The sequence below is a fragment of the Tachysurus vachellii genome, chromosome 20 (assembly GCF_030014155.1).
Source record: "Tachysurus vachellii isolate PV-2020 chromosome 20, HZAU_Pvac_v1, whole genome shotgun sequence".
Classification (NCBI taxonomy): Eukaryota; Metazoa; Chordata; class Actinopteri; order Siluriformes; family Bagridae; genus Tachysurus; species Tachysurus vachellii.
In genome coordinates, this window is record NC_083479.1 from 7056569 (window position 1) to 7072398 (window position 15830).

Consider the following 15830-nt stretch of genomic DNA (forward strand, 5'->3'; position numbering starts at 1 on the left):
TGCCTGCAAGGCTTGAAGCAGAAATTAACCTCAAATTTCTGGGAGGAGTTCTGCCTACTTTTACAGCTGTCCAAATTTATCAGCACAGTATCAACCCACCTTAAGTTTCTGCGATCACTGTGCATCCACCTAACCTTCCACATTTCTTGTATATGCTTATAATCATGTGATGGTTAAAGACTATATAAGTTATGTGAAAAGTGCAGACAGGGACTCTGTCAAGACTAGCTAGGAAAGCATAACTTAAAGGGAGAGCCAAAAGGTGACAAAAAGCATCCAACGATTTCACAGGCAGCAAACCTGAGCGACTTGTGAAGGTGATAAGGTGACAGCATCCAACCATTCCAGTTCACCAAACACGCTATGCCCATGAACCCTCCAGATCTGCTCCTTTACCAAAAAAAGACTATTCTTAAAAGGTTTGACTAAACAAAATATTTTTTTCAGCCTGGACTTAAACACTGAGACTGTACCTAGTCTCTGAGTCCCAAACACTAATTGGAAGGCTGCTCCATAACTGCGGGGTAATGTAATAAAAAGCTCTGCCCCTGTTGTAGCCTTTATTACTCTAATCCAGCATAGATAAGATAGGAGTGATGTGTTCATACCTTCTGGTTCTAGTTAGGACACTAGCTGCTGTGGTCTGGACTATTTTAGAAGCTTAGTCCTACTGGAGTATCAAGACAGTAAAGCATTGCAATAGTCCAACCTAGAGGTAACAAAGGCATGAACTTGTGCTTCTGCATCATGTACTAACATCATATTTATTCTCTTCGAAATATTTCTGAGATGAAAGAAGGCTACCCTAGTGATATTATTTATGTGAACTTAAAATTAGTGAACGGAGTCAATAATCTTGCCAAGGTCATGCTGCACATGATGAAAAAGAAAAAATATCCAGAGTTACCCTGTAATCAGAAGGCTTACTTCTGGCTGCATGTGGTCCTAGTACAAGCACTTCTTGACAGAGTTAAGCAGAAGGAAGGTAGTAAGCATCCACTGTTTAATGCCCTTTACACATTTTTCAATCTTAATAAGCTGGTGTCTCTTATCTTAGTTGAAACATATAGCTGTGTGTCATCAGTATAACAGTGGAAGCTAATACCATGTTTACAAATAATTGCACCAAGGGGTAGCATAAACAGGGAAAGAATGGAAAAATGTATTATTTTTAGAAGGGGTTCAGTAGCCACTGGTAATATCTGTTTAAAGAAACATGCATGTAAGGGATCCAGTATGCAGGTTGATAATTCTAAAGAAGAAATAAGTGAAAGTAAGTCAGTCTCTCAAAGGGGAGTAAAACAGTCTAAGTGCTGATAAGAATCACTAATATTATGTACAGCATTATCTATCAAATTGTTTGGTACTAAATTAATGGTCTGATTTTTTTGCCTGATGTAATACATTTTTCCACTGAAATAATTCATAAACACATTACTGCTGCTAATAGTTAATTGTAGATACTAATTTTACTCCTAGATAATTTAGCTACACTATTAAATAAAATTTTTGAATTATTTTTGTTATCTTTGATTAGGGTGGAGAGATGTGCTGATCTAGCAGCACTGAGAGATTTTTTGTAGCTCAGAAGGTTTTCCTTCCAGGCTAACTGAAATACTGATAATGTTTTTTTACGTTATAGTTTCCTGGTTGATTGTTTTGTTTGTGTGTAGTCATTATACCATGGGGCAATTTTTTTCCTCTTTAATTCTTGTTCTTGTAAGTGGAGCTACAACATTTCCATTCCATTTCTAGCATTTAGCCGACACCCTTATCCAGAGTGACTTACATTTTATTTCAATTTATACAACTGAGGGTTAGGAGCCCCGCAGTGGCAGCTTGGTGGACCTAGGAGTCGAACTCATGACCTTCAAATCAGTATTCCAACACCTTAACCTCTAGGCTACTACATCCCTACAACACATCCCTACAACACTGATTTTAAGTAATCAGTCACCTGATCAAGTGCAGTGGGGTAGGACAATCATAGATGATAATTCTGAGAGACGGCTGGTAAATCTCTCTGCAGATGTAAAATTACGTTTAACACAGTAAATGTAATGAAAATGTGATTTTACATAACAGTTTAATGTCATTAACAAGAAGTTAATATTAAGTGAGTTACATTTTAAACTCAATATTCTCTGATTTTGCTCTATTTTCCCAACAAAAAATAACTCCAAAAAATAACTGCTAGCAGCAATGAGGGGTCAAGCACCTCAGAGCTACGAGGTAGACAACTCAGTACACAGACACATGGGTGTTTTAACCTATTTTTTAGTATAGCACCCCAAAGTGGCCAAATTTGACTTAACTTGGTGTGTGTCACCCAGGTCTCTTGGTAAGCACTTGTTCTGAGTTCACAAAATTTGGCCACATGGGTTTGGTATATAACAGCAAAAGTCAGTGCACATATTTTTGAGGCCTGAGTGGCACACAACCATTTTTGTGACATTTGGCTTATTTTGGTGCTTTACTGAAAAAAGGTCTACATGCCTTTAGTTGTCTAACTAGTGGTTTGAGGTGCATGGCTCCTTCATTGCTGCTTGCAGCAATATTTATGATGATGATGGTGGTGATGATGATATTGATGATGATGATGATGATGATGATGATGATGATGATGATAATGATAATGATGGCTTATGGCTAATGCTGCTGTGATATAACTGTGTTTCCAATCAGTTATGTAACACGTTATCAGACTTTATTTAAATATACCCTTTGTGTTGTCTATTTCCGGTGAGTTCTATAACCAGTGAGCTGTCAAGCAAAACTAGGCCCAACATCGACTTTAAAGATGGGCTATGAAAGATGTGTGCTGGAAAACAACCTTGGGTGACATAGGCCAGGTTGCAAGAGTTCGAAGCCTAATAGATGCTTTATTTAGCAATTTATTAAATATTTTTATTGACTGTAAATCAGCACGGAGTCCTGGGTCTAACAAGTTAAACACTGTAAGAATAATTGTTGAGAGAGGCTTGAAAAGGTTTCAAACCAAAAAGGTTTGTAAAAAGGTTTGTAAAAACTTTAAAACTTTAAAAGGTAGATTACACCTCAGGCAAGGTTTTACCTAAAATCGGAACTTCACATTCGCATCGTTTCCACACGGCTCCATTGAGCGAACGTACACGTAAGGTTCGGTTAGGTAGTTTTCTTTATTACGCTTGATTTGCTGGGCGTTGTTTAAACTATAAGCTGCGGGTAAATTTTCTCTTTTGTGGCACTATATTAAAAACATTCAGCGATCATGTCCAAAGTTGATGTTCGGCTCCGAATTCTGTGTATTCACGGCTATCGGCAAAGCAGCGCCTCTTTCCGAGAGAAGACTGGAGCTTTGCGAAAACTTTTGAAAAAACAGTGTGAATTGGTGTACATTGATGCACCACATGCAGTCCCAACTAGTAACGGTAAGTGTTGGAAGACCTGCACATTTATACACTTATCTAATCATGTGCACAATACCGAATATCATGCCGGTACAGGTCAAGTGTAACACTGTCAATTAGTGGGATGTATTAGGGCGGAAGTGCAAAGTCACTTATAGAAGTATCTGAACGAATTTGAACGGCAGTTTGGTGCCCATGATTCGCTAATGTTTACCTGAGCATAAGTTCATAACATTCACATTACTCAATACAACCAACAGAGGCACTAACTTTTGCCTATTTGTACATTATCTTCCCCACAGTGGATTGATGGAGGCCAACCCCCAAAAATGGGTAGACCAACACTTATCACCCTTCCAAAAATCTCTGTGGTGAACACAAGACTTTAATAGTGCCTGCCTGATTGCCACCCACTTCATTGGAAAAAAGTATGTGAACCTGTAGGAGTAGGATTTAATTTAAAGGGGCAACTGAAGCCAGGTGCCACATTTACCTGGCTTCAATTGCCCCTTTAAATTAAATCCTACTGCTACAGGTTCACATATTTTTTTTCCAAACAAATATATTTACAGTTGAATAATTTTGCACACTAAATAAATGTAAAATGTATAATTTTGTTTATCATTGGTTTATTTGTGTTCTCTTAGCCAGGTTTCAGATTTAGATACATATATAATAACAATCTTATATAAAAAATAATTTCATGGTCATAATTATTGATTAATGAAAAATATTGTAAAAGGCTAACAAACTTTCTAGCGGCACTGTATATGGAATGTTACAACTGGGATTTATTAGAAGCATTTAGGTGTATTGGATCAGATACTCACCCAAGTGTTATGTTGGTTCCCCTCTTCTTCCTTCTAGACAAGCTGTGCATACAGAATTTAGATCATTTCATTACATTTACAGCATTTGGCAGATGCCCATATCTACAGCGACATACATTTTATCTCATTTTATACAACTGAGCAATTGAGGGTTAAGGGCCTTGCTCAGGGGCCCAGCAGTGGAAGCTTGGTGGACCTGGGGTTTAAACTCTCCACCTTCTGATCTCTAGTCCAACAACTAAACCATTGAGCTACCACATCCCCCACAGATCAACATTTCAATATGTATCATGCTCAATAATTATTATTTTTGGATTGCTTAAATTATTCTAACAGTCTGATATTTTTTCAAAGTTTTCCCAACATTGTATATTATGTTCCTCAGTTTTCAGTATACAATTATATTCACATGCAATTGGATTTCAATAATTTGTAAATATGATCATAAACAGCCTACCTATGTCTATTTATATTTTGACTGTTTTTGCTCATAATTTACCAAGTAATACTTTTTTGCACAAAATCAGTATACACCATTTTCTAAGAAAACAAAAGCACAGAAATTAAAATAGTGGTACGGTAATTTGGAAATTTTGAAAATTCATGTATTGTTCACTTGCTCTCTACTCAGATATTGAGTTGCAAGAAAAGACTCCAAGTGTTGGTGATAATCAGAGTGGCTGGTGGTTCTCTGATGTCCAGGATCACAGCTTTGATGCCAGGCAAGAGTGTGAGAGCAGCTTTGGATTGGAGCAGAGTTTGGAGGCTGTGCGGATGGCTGTGAAGAACCTGGGTCCCTTTGACGGCATCCTGGGCTTTAGTCAAGGTGCTGCCTTGGTAGCCATGCTGTGTTCTTTGCAGGAGCAGAAACTAGATCCTATCTTTAACTTTCGGTTTGCCATCCTGGTTGCTGGTTTCCGCAGTGCCTGTGCCCAGCATCAGTACTTTTACAAGGGTGTGAATATCATGGTGCCCTCGCTACATGTGTTTGGGCAGGATGATAAGGTGATTCCAGAGCAGATGAGTCGAGATTTACTGCCCCTTTTCATCGGAGCTGACATCCTCACTCACCAAGGTGGACATTTTGTCCCTGCTGCATCTGCACACAAGCACATCTACCAGGAGTTCCTAAAGAGATTTTAATAAAAGCAGGACACACGTACAAAAACTACAGCCAAAGTCTTTATGAATGTAATTTAATATGAGGAAACCTAAAGTTTGACACATGTCCATCACACCCAAATGTGCTTTTTGAACATTCCATTCCAGATGTCCCTTTTGCTGCTGAAATCCACAAGAGCATTAGTGTGCTCAGGCAGTGAATTTGTTAAAGGTTGAAGTCAGGGCTTTGTGTAGGTTGGTACCTTACCATAGGCCCCATATGGGTTTGATGATCGGGTGTCCACAAACTTTTGGCCAGCCCATGAAGTGTGCGTGTGTTTAGTGGTCATGAGAAGTGTTGCTTATATATATTTTACTTATTAATATAGGAGAATTTTGTCTACACTAAGAAATTGATAATTTTTTTTTTTACTAGATCTTACTAGACTACATGTCTAATTTTGGAATCAGAATCAGGTTTATTTGGCAAGTGTGTTGACACACACAAGGAATTTGGTTCCAGCTGTTTGTGACTCTCAGAAGTACAGACACAAATAACACTATACAAGACAAGATAATACAGACTATACAAGACAATGCTGTGATACAATATAGACAGTACGAGTATTAAATATGAATACAGAATATATGATTGATCAGTTATGTACATAAAGTGTGATAAGTGCACGGGAGTGCAAATAACATTATTGTGCAATATTATGCTTTTGTAAAATATGCAGCAGCAGTAGTGTGTAACATATACGGATGATGTCATGACTGACAGTTCTGATAATGCAGTACTTATGATAAGAAGCAGTGAATATAATTATGGTGAGTTGTTAATCAGGATGATTGCCTGGGGAAAAAACTGTTACTGTGTCTGGCAGTTTTAGTAAGCAAAGTTCTGTAGCACCTGCCAGAAGGAAGGAGCTCAAAGAGGTTGTGACCAGGGTGTGGAGGGTCAGTGGTGATTTTTCCTGCCCGGTTTCTGGTTCTTGTATCGTACAAGTCCTGGGGGGTGGGTAGGGGGCCACCAAATATTTTTTCTGATTTTTAGTGAAAGTAAATAAAAAGAAAGAAACAATTTCTACAGAATATTATAGCAGAGGCATTGTGTATATTGAATGAGTTTATTTTTCAACTAAGATAAAATCTCAGATTGAATGTTTCTCTCTCTCACATACACACACACACACACACTCGGACAGAGATGAGTTTAAAGGGCAAAAAATTGTAATTTAACTATAAATTTGCTATTTTTTCTACTGCAGAAGTAACAAATCCATTGTACGCATTTTGTGAGCGTTTTCACCGAGGTTTCACCGAGTACTTTCACTGAGGCTGGAGTTATAAGCATAATGCGGGTAAAATGGTCTTTATCTATGTCATATGTGTCAAACTCAAGGGTAATGTGGCCCGCCACATCATTTTATGAGAGCTGAAAAGGTCTGATTATCTTATCATAAATAAGTCAAAAGGGTGCATTGACCATAAACTACATTTCCCATAATGCATGCCGGCCATGTGACCCGTGAAGTGACGGCATCCCACCACTAGATTGCAGTGTTTCCACATCGGTGCCATTTTCCGAATTAAGAAATACAAACAATGATCCCAAAATGTCCAGGAAGAGAAAAATTGATGCAGATGCAAGGCTGTTTCAAGAAAGATACAGTACTACAACTTTGCTGCTTTTGATTATTGCCCTAGAAGGTTACACAAAAATTAAACGTTTCGTGCTCTCTCTCTCTCTCTCTCTCTCTCTCTCTCTCTCTCTCTCTCTCTCTCTCTCTCTCTCTCTCTCAGTAAAGAACATTTTAAACCGTTCTATAGTGGATGCCTGTCCTAATAGCTGTAATTATACAAATAGCACATTTTATAGCTTAAACAATGTGAATGTGATATATATATATGAGAGATACATATGAAATAGATATATATACACACACACACACACACACACACACACACACAAGTATACTCTCCTGTTCCCATATAATTACACATATACACACACAATTTTCAGCTATTGTTCATCAGCTGTAGATGTTTCACCTGCCCCTTGGCGACCATGGCTGTAGACTGTTACCTTGCGCTGTTGCCACAGTAACAATCTAAAGCCACGGTCACCATGAAGACAGCAGAGCTAGGGAGGTGCGACAGTTGGCATAGTAACTGGGAACATCATACTCCCATTGGCTTACTGGATGCAACACCAAAGTTGCATAGGCAAGGACTCCCCCAATGCAATCCACTTCACATTTCCTGTTTGTATCATATCAGAATGAATGCATGCTACCCTGGCTTAGATTTTTTGTGTAATTATTATTAAGACATTATTTAGAAATTGAATATGTTTCATTTAAAAGGATTTGTCACTTTAATATGATGATTATGCCTGAATAAATGCAATGTAGCAGTAAGGTCATAGCCTAAAATATTATTATTACTACACAATAAAGCAATATTGGTGTATACTGACTGACATCTGTGATGTTCAAATCAAATAGATGTAGAGTAAAAAGCTAGAAATAGGAGCCATAACCAGACTTCAGTAGCCATGACTGTAGACTGTTACTGTGCTGTTAGACTCTATAAGCAGTAAGCAGTCTAGAGCCAAGGTCATGATGTGCTGGCTCACACTGCACAGACTCGCAGCTGGAAAAGATAAACACCAGCTTGAGTGGAGGAAGACTGTGTTAGGTTCACCTGACATTGATCAAACACTAAAAAAAGTTTTGTTTTTTCTTTCTAATAAGTTCGAGACATTTTAAATAACTCCTTACTTGAATGTAGTATAAATAATTCAAGATGTACTATCATTGTATTATAATTATTATAATTATTATTATAATTATTATTATTATTATTATTATTATTATTATTATTATTATTATTATTATTGCTTAACTACTGCATTACCTGGTACAATGTGATCTCAATTCTTCCAAGATGGCATTGAGCTTAAAGCGTTTCAAAGCAGAATGATTGTCATAAAAAAAATGTATTCCTTATATAAAGTCGACATGCACTGTGTCCATATATACTGTGCTCATTAGTTCATTAGTTCTGGTGCAACGATTCAGAACAGAAAACACTTCACAAGGGCTAGTTTTCATTATCCTAATCCATTTTAAGTTTCGTAAAGTTATCATCTTGACTGGTAGACAAAGTTCAAGAGAGATGATTGTTCTACTACTGCTCTGTGATGGTACAGAATATCGTGCAGTTCCACTGTCCATGGTTCTGAAACGCAACCTTTTTTTCTGTTAAACTTGGAAAAGTATTTGCAAACACACCACAGACGTACAATATAGTCTGTGTGGATGATGTATCGAAGTTCCACAAATTTTAACGAGGTCGTTTAAAACTAAGATTTATTCTGACATTAAAAGAATTAATGGTTGATAGATTTACCATTTCCTTTTGTCTGTAATGCTTTTTTCTATTATCTGACATTATCTATGTCAGTTTTAGACTGTTACTATATATTTTAAGCATTTTACGATTCACTTATTAATTATAAACGTCCGACTTTCGTAAAGACTCAATGGCTATACCGCAGTCAGTTTTTTGTGTGTGTTTGGGCGCTGTCTCTTTAAAACCTTACAGTAGGTGACTGCGAATTATCTGCTAAGTGCGCAAGAGTGACGCAGAATTGACTTCAACGCAAAGACGACGTCACCGAGTTTTAATAAGGAAAACGGAAGTGATGGGCAGGAAACTCAAGAGTCAAGTCAAGAAGATTTTAACAGAATGTAAGGGAAGAGGGGTTTCATGAGCTCTTGCGTGTATCTGCAGTAGTCAAAAACACTTTGATCACCGGAAATATGTGTCAGGGATGACAGAAACACACTGACATATGTGGTTATTTATATAAAATTAATTAACTTTTCTGTGCAGTTTAATTAACCATTTGAAAGAGATTTGGTAGGCAGCCTATAAAAATCACATCATTTTCTGATATTTATATCTGGCGCAAAAAACATAATCATAACAGTTTAACTGACATTTATATTTAAACATTCATAGAAAAAAGCTAGTCGAACTAGCTGATGAAAATTGCACAGGGTTCTATCTGCCTACTCTCTGTGCTTTTTACAGACTACATGCTGCCCACGTGCGAGAAAAGTGACTCACACTGCAGTATCTTTCAAGTCGTCCTCAATAAGCCGTAAAGCTCCTAAGACATGCTCATCAAAAAAAATCTGGTTTATATTAAATTATAGTCTACGAGTTTATTAATTAATTAATTCATTTATTTATGAAAAGCCACATAAATATCGTGCAAACAAGCTGTTTTATTTTTAACAGTTTACATGTTTAAGCACCCACTTCATATAAACTCGGAAGGTAAAATTATATTTACTTCGAATACTTAAGCAGCTTGTCATAATGTATTCGAAATTATGAGAGATGCCGGCTCCGGTGCCCTCCAGGACCATTTTGCGCGATTACTTGCTCGGTAATGAGAATGTGCATATAAAATGCAGTACGACGGTTGTCTCTTACCTAAATGTCTCCATATGGGCCGCTGTCCACCCTCGTCTTCTTTTCCTCGTGGAAACTAGAGGCTCTTTTCCGATCTTGCCATCTACTTTGCGCTTTTTATAGAGACCTCATAGTACTAGTAACCGGAGGGGAGGAGGACTCATTCACTAAAAAGCAGCACCTACACAAGTGCGTGTTCGCACCACGTCATTGACGGAGCTTTGCTGTCTTAAAGCGGGCCGGACTCGGACCGGTAAACGGATACCGGTTTTGGCATGTGTGCTTTATGGTCTGTTGTAATGTCAAAAAATCATGGATGGGTACCAAGTACGCGTTTTTTGTATATCATGTAAAACTAAAATCAATGACTTTCACTTCAACTATGCACACTTAAAATGAAAATGTAATGCAGATTTTTTTGTTAGGTAAAAATATGATGCATATATAATCTACATTTAATCTTAAAGTGATTACTCCAAACCAGTACAATTTGTTCGGCACATGCAAACGGCAGTTATTGCGATTGCAATTAGTATTTCAGCTAACCATGAGTTGTTTACACACATCATTTGGAAGAGGTCAGCTCTCAACAAGAACCTGCAGCGAACATGTATTCTTTAGTTATTTAGTGGCCATGAAGGAAGGGGGCGGCACGCACCATTTTTGCGTAATACCAGTAAACCGGTAGTGAGTATCTCAATGCCCATTTCTGGCTGATGACTGAGGGGAACCCAATAACGTAGGAGGGCAAATAGGCGGTCCCTTGTCCTCCGAAACGTGGGATGATTAAAGGAGCAGAAACAGTGTTTTTCCCGAAACAGGCTACTTCTCAGCACTATATTTAATATTCAGGTTGATTATTTGATTTATGTTCTACCAACTAGCAGTGCAGAATATTTCACTAGATAGCCTGGCACTTATGTATACAAAAAGTTCACACCAATCATATTAAAACTGCCTAATATTGTGTTGGTCTCCTTTGTTCCACCACAACACCTCTGACATCTGAAGGTGTACTGTGAGATTTGATACCGAGACATTTGCAGCAGTCTTGTAACTTGCATCAGATCCCACAGAGGCTCAATTGGATTGAGATCTAGGGAATCATCCTCAACACTATGAACAATCTCATCATGTTTAGCAAACCATATCTATGGTTCTATATGGTTTTCACATATAGTAAGTTATACAGTGTTTTAGTGTTTCTTGAGTTGGTTCTTTGAGTAATTAAGTTATTAAGTAAATTCTTAGCTCTTTAAATGCATTCTAGTTTAAAATCCTTTCTAATAGGGAAAAAGATCCTAGTAGTGTTCTAGAACTATAAACTCTATAAACCTTTAAGACAGGAGTTTAAGGAGTCTAAACCATTTTTCTCTTAGAAAGACAATTGAAGAATCCTTAAGGTTAGAGTCTAGATTATACCGTATTTAAAAATAAAGGGAAAACGTGTATTTTGAAACTAACATATATCCATTGTAATGTATGCCTCGACCAGCAAGAGTAATGCTGTAACAATTGTATCTGTCATTAAAAGAAATAAGTGTTAAGCCCGGAAATTTTGTGAGTTGTGAAGACTCTGACTACCTGTTTGTTGGTAGAGGCATATATTCCTCACTATTCTACTTCTCATAGTTCCTTTTCTTAGCAACAGAATAATTCATATTTGTTACTTAAGCCAGCAGTTTAAAAGTCTATAGTTGCCAGGTAGGTATAAATTACAATTCATTCACTAAAATGGTTGTTTCAAGTACGGCACATCATATTCATAATATATATTTTTTAAAATTGTATTTTACAAGACTGCATATTGATAACCTCTCTGTTTATAATTAATATTAAATTTTGCAGTTAAAATTTTGCTTTCAACTTCCAAATGAAATTAAATTTACACATTTTAAATAATAATAATAATAATAATAATAATAATAATAATAATAATAATAATAATAATAATAATAATAATCCTACCAAAGATTGCAACAGAAACTTGTGCCCTGTAAGTTTGAATCCCAAATAGGTTACAATGATCTAAGAGCAAATCTGGCTCTGGATGGGAGAGATGACACACTGTCTGCCCTATGACACCATAACTTGTTGGTAAGATTGGTATAGTTATAGGGTTGTATATTGATATGGGGGTGGGGAGGAGTAGGTCCCTGGTGCACTGAAACTTTATTTAAGCATTATAATTTTATTTAAGAAAGTATGAAAAATCAAAATAACAATTAATAATTAAGAAAAGGCCTTTTAATTAAACTTGAGTCTAAGTATCGTCTATACAAAATACTGTCAATAGACAGTATACTGTCAGTTCTACATGCTTTCCTACTTTTATTGTCCCTCACTAATACACCCACCACCACAGTCACTGACTTCTCCTCCTTCATTTCCTCCCTCCCTTTATCATGCCTCTCCAAATTTTTAATAACTGCATTTCTTCCCTTTACCTGCAATGCTTTCAACTGTATACATTTTGTGCCTGAAATTTTTAAACACATTAAAAATATTATTTTTTAATATGTATTAATATAAAAATATTATCTAATAATATTCTTCTGTACCTCATGATAACTAAAGCCTTCTATCTATTTTATTTGTTTATTTTTTTACATTCTGCATACCATGTGACACTTTTGGTTTATAACAGTAACTACAAAACATATCTTGTTGCGCGTTTTCAAGCCCACCCCACTTGCCTGAATCTTTCTTACATTTTTCTCACTCCACTCTGACTCATGCAGAAATCCCTACATGCCAGAGCCTCATTTGTGATTTCTCACTCTGACGGCCAGGCTGTTTTGGTGGTGGTTGTGGGTTAGATGGGAAGTAAGTGGGTGTTAACTGGAAAAATCCACTCCACCTCTGAATCCCCTGCACGCCACCATTTGCATACATATTTCTCTTCAAATCTGGTACACTAAAAAAAATTATTTGTTGGATTTACATAAAAAAGCAATGTCAAGTGGTTCCATGCAAAGAGGGTGAGTACTTTCTACAATTAATTTAGTTGCGTAAACAAAAGAAATTCAGCTAATGTTGACAAGTTTTTTGCGCAAATCCAAACAATTCAGATTTGCCACTATTACACGTCTTGCAATAGACAACCAGGTCCTTGGAAACAATTAGACCACAACATAATCATTTCAATAGTAAACATTCTTTGCAAGGTCTTTTAAAGTGCAACGGTCTTCAAGAAATTTCAGTGTATTAATATAATTAATATTTCAGATCTTTTAAGCCAACAATTAAGGTAACATTAAAATTGACCTCTATTTTTGAAAACAAACACAAACAGCTTAAATGTCAGTTTGTTTTTAAAAAAAAAAAATCATTCTGTTCAACAGCAAACATTGTCCCCAATGTCTTACAATGTGCAACTGCATTCAAACATTGTAATAAATAATTTTACTTAGAAAAATAAAACAAAAGGAAGTTTGCCACATTTTTGATATTTAAAATGTTTAAAGCCATCAGTAAAAGAAACATTAAACTGGCATCTAATTTTGTGTAAACAACTGCAAACACATTTTAACTTCACAGTGTAAAAATGGTAACATTAAAACTGGCCCCTAATTTTTAAAAGCATAGACAATTTAAATGGCACAGGTCTTGGGAAAGAAACTGCAAGAGAAATGAAGATGTATTGATCAAATCAACAAATTTGTTTTTGAGCACCTGTATTTTGTGTGAAAGTTGCTGTGCATCAAGTCCCAGTAACACTTTCTGAAAGAAATCAAAAGTGTACAACAGATCTGGTGGATAGCTGAGATTCAAGCTGTATATGACTCCCAAATGATGAGCACAAGCCTTGGTGACATTGTCAAGATTCTGAAGAACTTTCACTCCCTCAACAATGAGTCCAACATCTGATGGTGGGTCATAGACTTCAGCATATTCAGGTCTGATGATGTAAAGTCCAATGACTGTATTGGCCATGTTTCTTTCTGCATTCTCAGTGTCTGTGTCCTACAAAAACAGTAACACTTTTCTGTCATTTTAATTGCATCAAAAATGCAGGTTGCAAATTTAACATCACTTAGCAGTACATCCAGAAAAAGCAAATAATCTGAGACTTCTGTATCAATTGTCCATTCCTTAATGTTTCACATTAATGAGTTGCCCAGGAAAAAATAAAAATAAAAATCCCACTAGATTTCAAGGCAATGAATCAATGAAAAAGCACATCTGATGCTCCTGAAACTGCTCCCTACCAAACTATTCAGCTTAGGTTTTTCATTAATAGAGTACTCTAGACTACTCTATTGGTGTTTGTCTTTGTTCTCTCACTGAGTTAAATATACTTTGTGTATTTATATTTCTTGACTTTCTTATGTGAATTTTGCCCATATATGAGCACTTTATTGTCTAGTGATTTTAGGGAGTATTTTTTTTACTTTAAATATGCACAAAAAAGTAAGAAGAGTAGAGACATTAAGAGGCAATGACAAATCACCATGCTAAAGTGGAAATTATTTACAAGCCTCATAAATACTCTCATTCTGATACTATATTGCTATATCACATGACAACTGAATGTGGCTAAGCTAGTTGGTAATTCAGTGTTCACCTTAGCATGGTAACGATTAAGATGGCTGTATATTTTATGAATTTAAATCTACAGGGACAATTGGAATAAGTGCACAGGAAAAGATTACCACGTCCATAACGTTGATGCATTAATCTATAGTGCTTCAACAACTGAGATCTAGTTAAAACTATTCTTTTGCAGTCCTTACTCAGCCACATGCATTCCTTGAGAAATGTGAGTTAGCACAAGTGCCTAAAATAAATTAAAAAAAGAACGCTAAAACGAAATATTACTACAAAATAGACTAATAATGTAAATTAATTAAACTCTGTGGAGACCTAGATCACTTTTTCCTGGCAGTAAAAAGGATGGTAAAGAATTAAAAAATTAAATATTCATACCTGTCAGAATCACCATCTTCTTTTCCTCAAGGTGTTTCGCACTCTACCCCCCCATGAGCTGCTTTGGTACCCAAATTTTCAAACGTCCAATTTTATGGGGTTTTGTGTTTAACTCAACAATGTTAAGTTGACCAAATAAACACTTGTTAAGTGAAACCGACTTTAGTCTAAATAACTTACATTAATGTAGTTACTTGCATTTTTATGTACTGTGAACAAGGATGGTTTTAGTACAACTAACAATACCGGGCCAGAGGATTGTGCATTTATATTAACAAAGCCTGGTGTACAAACTCTGTCATTATTGGGAGACACTGCTCAGTTTACCTTGAATTTCTTATGGTTAAATGTAGACCTTTTTTATCTGCCAAGGGAGTTCACCTCCACTATTGTTACCATAGTATATATCCCCCAGATGCTAATACCAAGCTTGCTATGAACAAACTTTATGCAGCCAATAGCAAACAACAGACTGCTCACCCAGAGGCTGCCTATATATTTGCAGGTGATTTTAATCACTCAAACTTGAAGACAGCGCTCCATTCACCAGCATGTTTCCTGCAATACAAAAGAAAACAAAATGGACCATGTTTACACAAACATCACTGGAGCTTACACTGCTACCCCCTTCCCCACCTTGTACAGTCAGACCACTGTTTTTTTCACCCTAGGTACTCACCACTCATCCAACGTGTAAAGCCAACAATAACAACCATTAAAGTTGGGCAGCGGGGGCAGAATCTGTACTGTACTTCAGGATAGGTTTCAACATACTGACTAGAATTTCTTTGCTTCTCAGTGTACTTGTGGCTCTCACATGAACATTAATATTTATACCTCCTCTGTGCTGGATTATATCAACACCACCGTTGACAGTGTTACAGAAACAGATGACCACATACCCAAATCAGAAGCCATGGATGAACAAGGAGGTACGGCTCCTGCTGCAGGCCAGTAACACTGCCTTCAGATCAAGTAATTCACAGCACATACAGAGCAAAACATAAAGTGGTCTCATGCCTGAACAAGCTACATTACTTTTATGCTCGCATCAACAGTAACAACAGAGAAATGGCCACTAAAACCAGAC

At 36.6% G+C, this 15830-nt stretch overlaps 1 protein-coding gene across 1 annotated transcript; it reads left to right on the forward strand.

The window, feature by feature from the left end:
* Window positions 1-3097: 3097 nt before the first annotated feature.
* ovca2 (OVCA2 serine hydrolase domain containing) lies at window positions 3098-7133 on the forward strand. Its single transcript, XM_060896413.1, has 2 exons — window positions 3098-3410; window positions 4851-7133. Exons 1-2 carry the CDS (start codon window positions 3251-3253, stop codon window positions 5360-5362), a joined length of 672 nt encoding a protein of 223 aa, XP_060752396.1. The 5' UTR covers window positions 3098-3250; the 3' UTR covers window positions 5363-7133.
* The last annotated feature ends 8697 nt before the right edge of the window (window positions 7134-15830 follow it).

What these genes read in the sequence shown, in the direction of transcription:
- ovca2 (XM_060896413.1), top strand. Translation starts at nt 3,251, where the DNA reads ATGTCCAAAGTTGATGTTCGGCTCCGAATTCTGTGTATTCACGGCTAT. An exon ending in TGCAGTCCCAACTAGTAACG is followed by an intron (nt 3,411 to 4,850) that starts GTAAGTGTTGGA and finishes CTCTCTACTCAG; the next exon opens with ATATTGAGTTGCAAGAAAAG.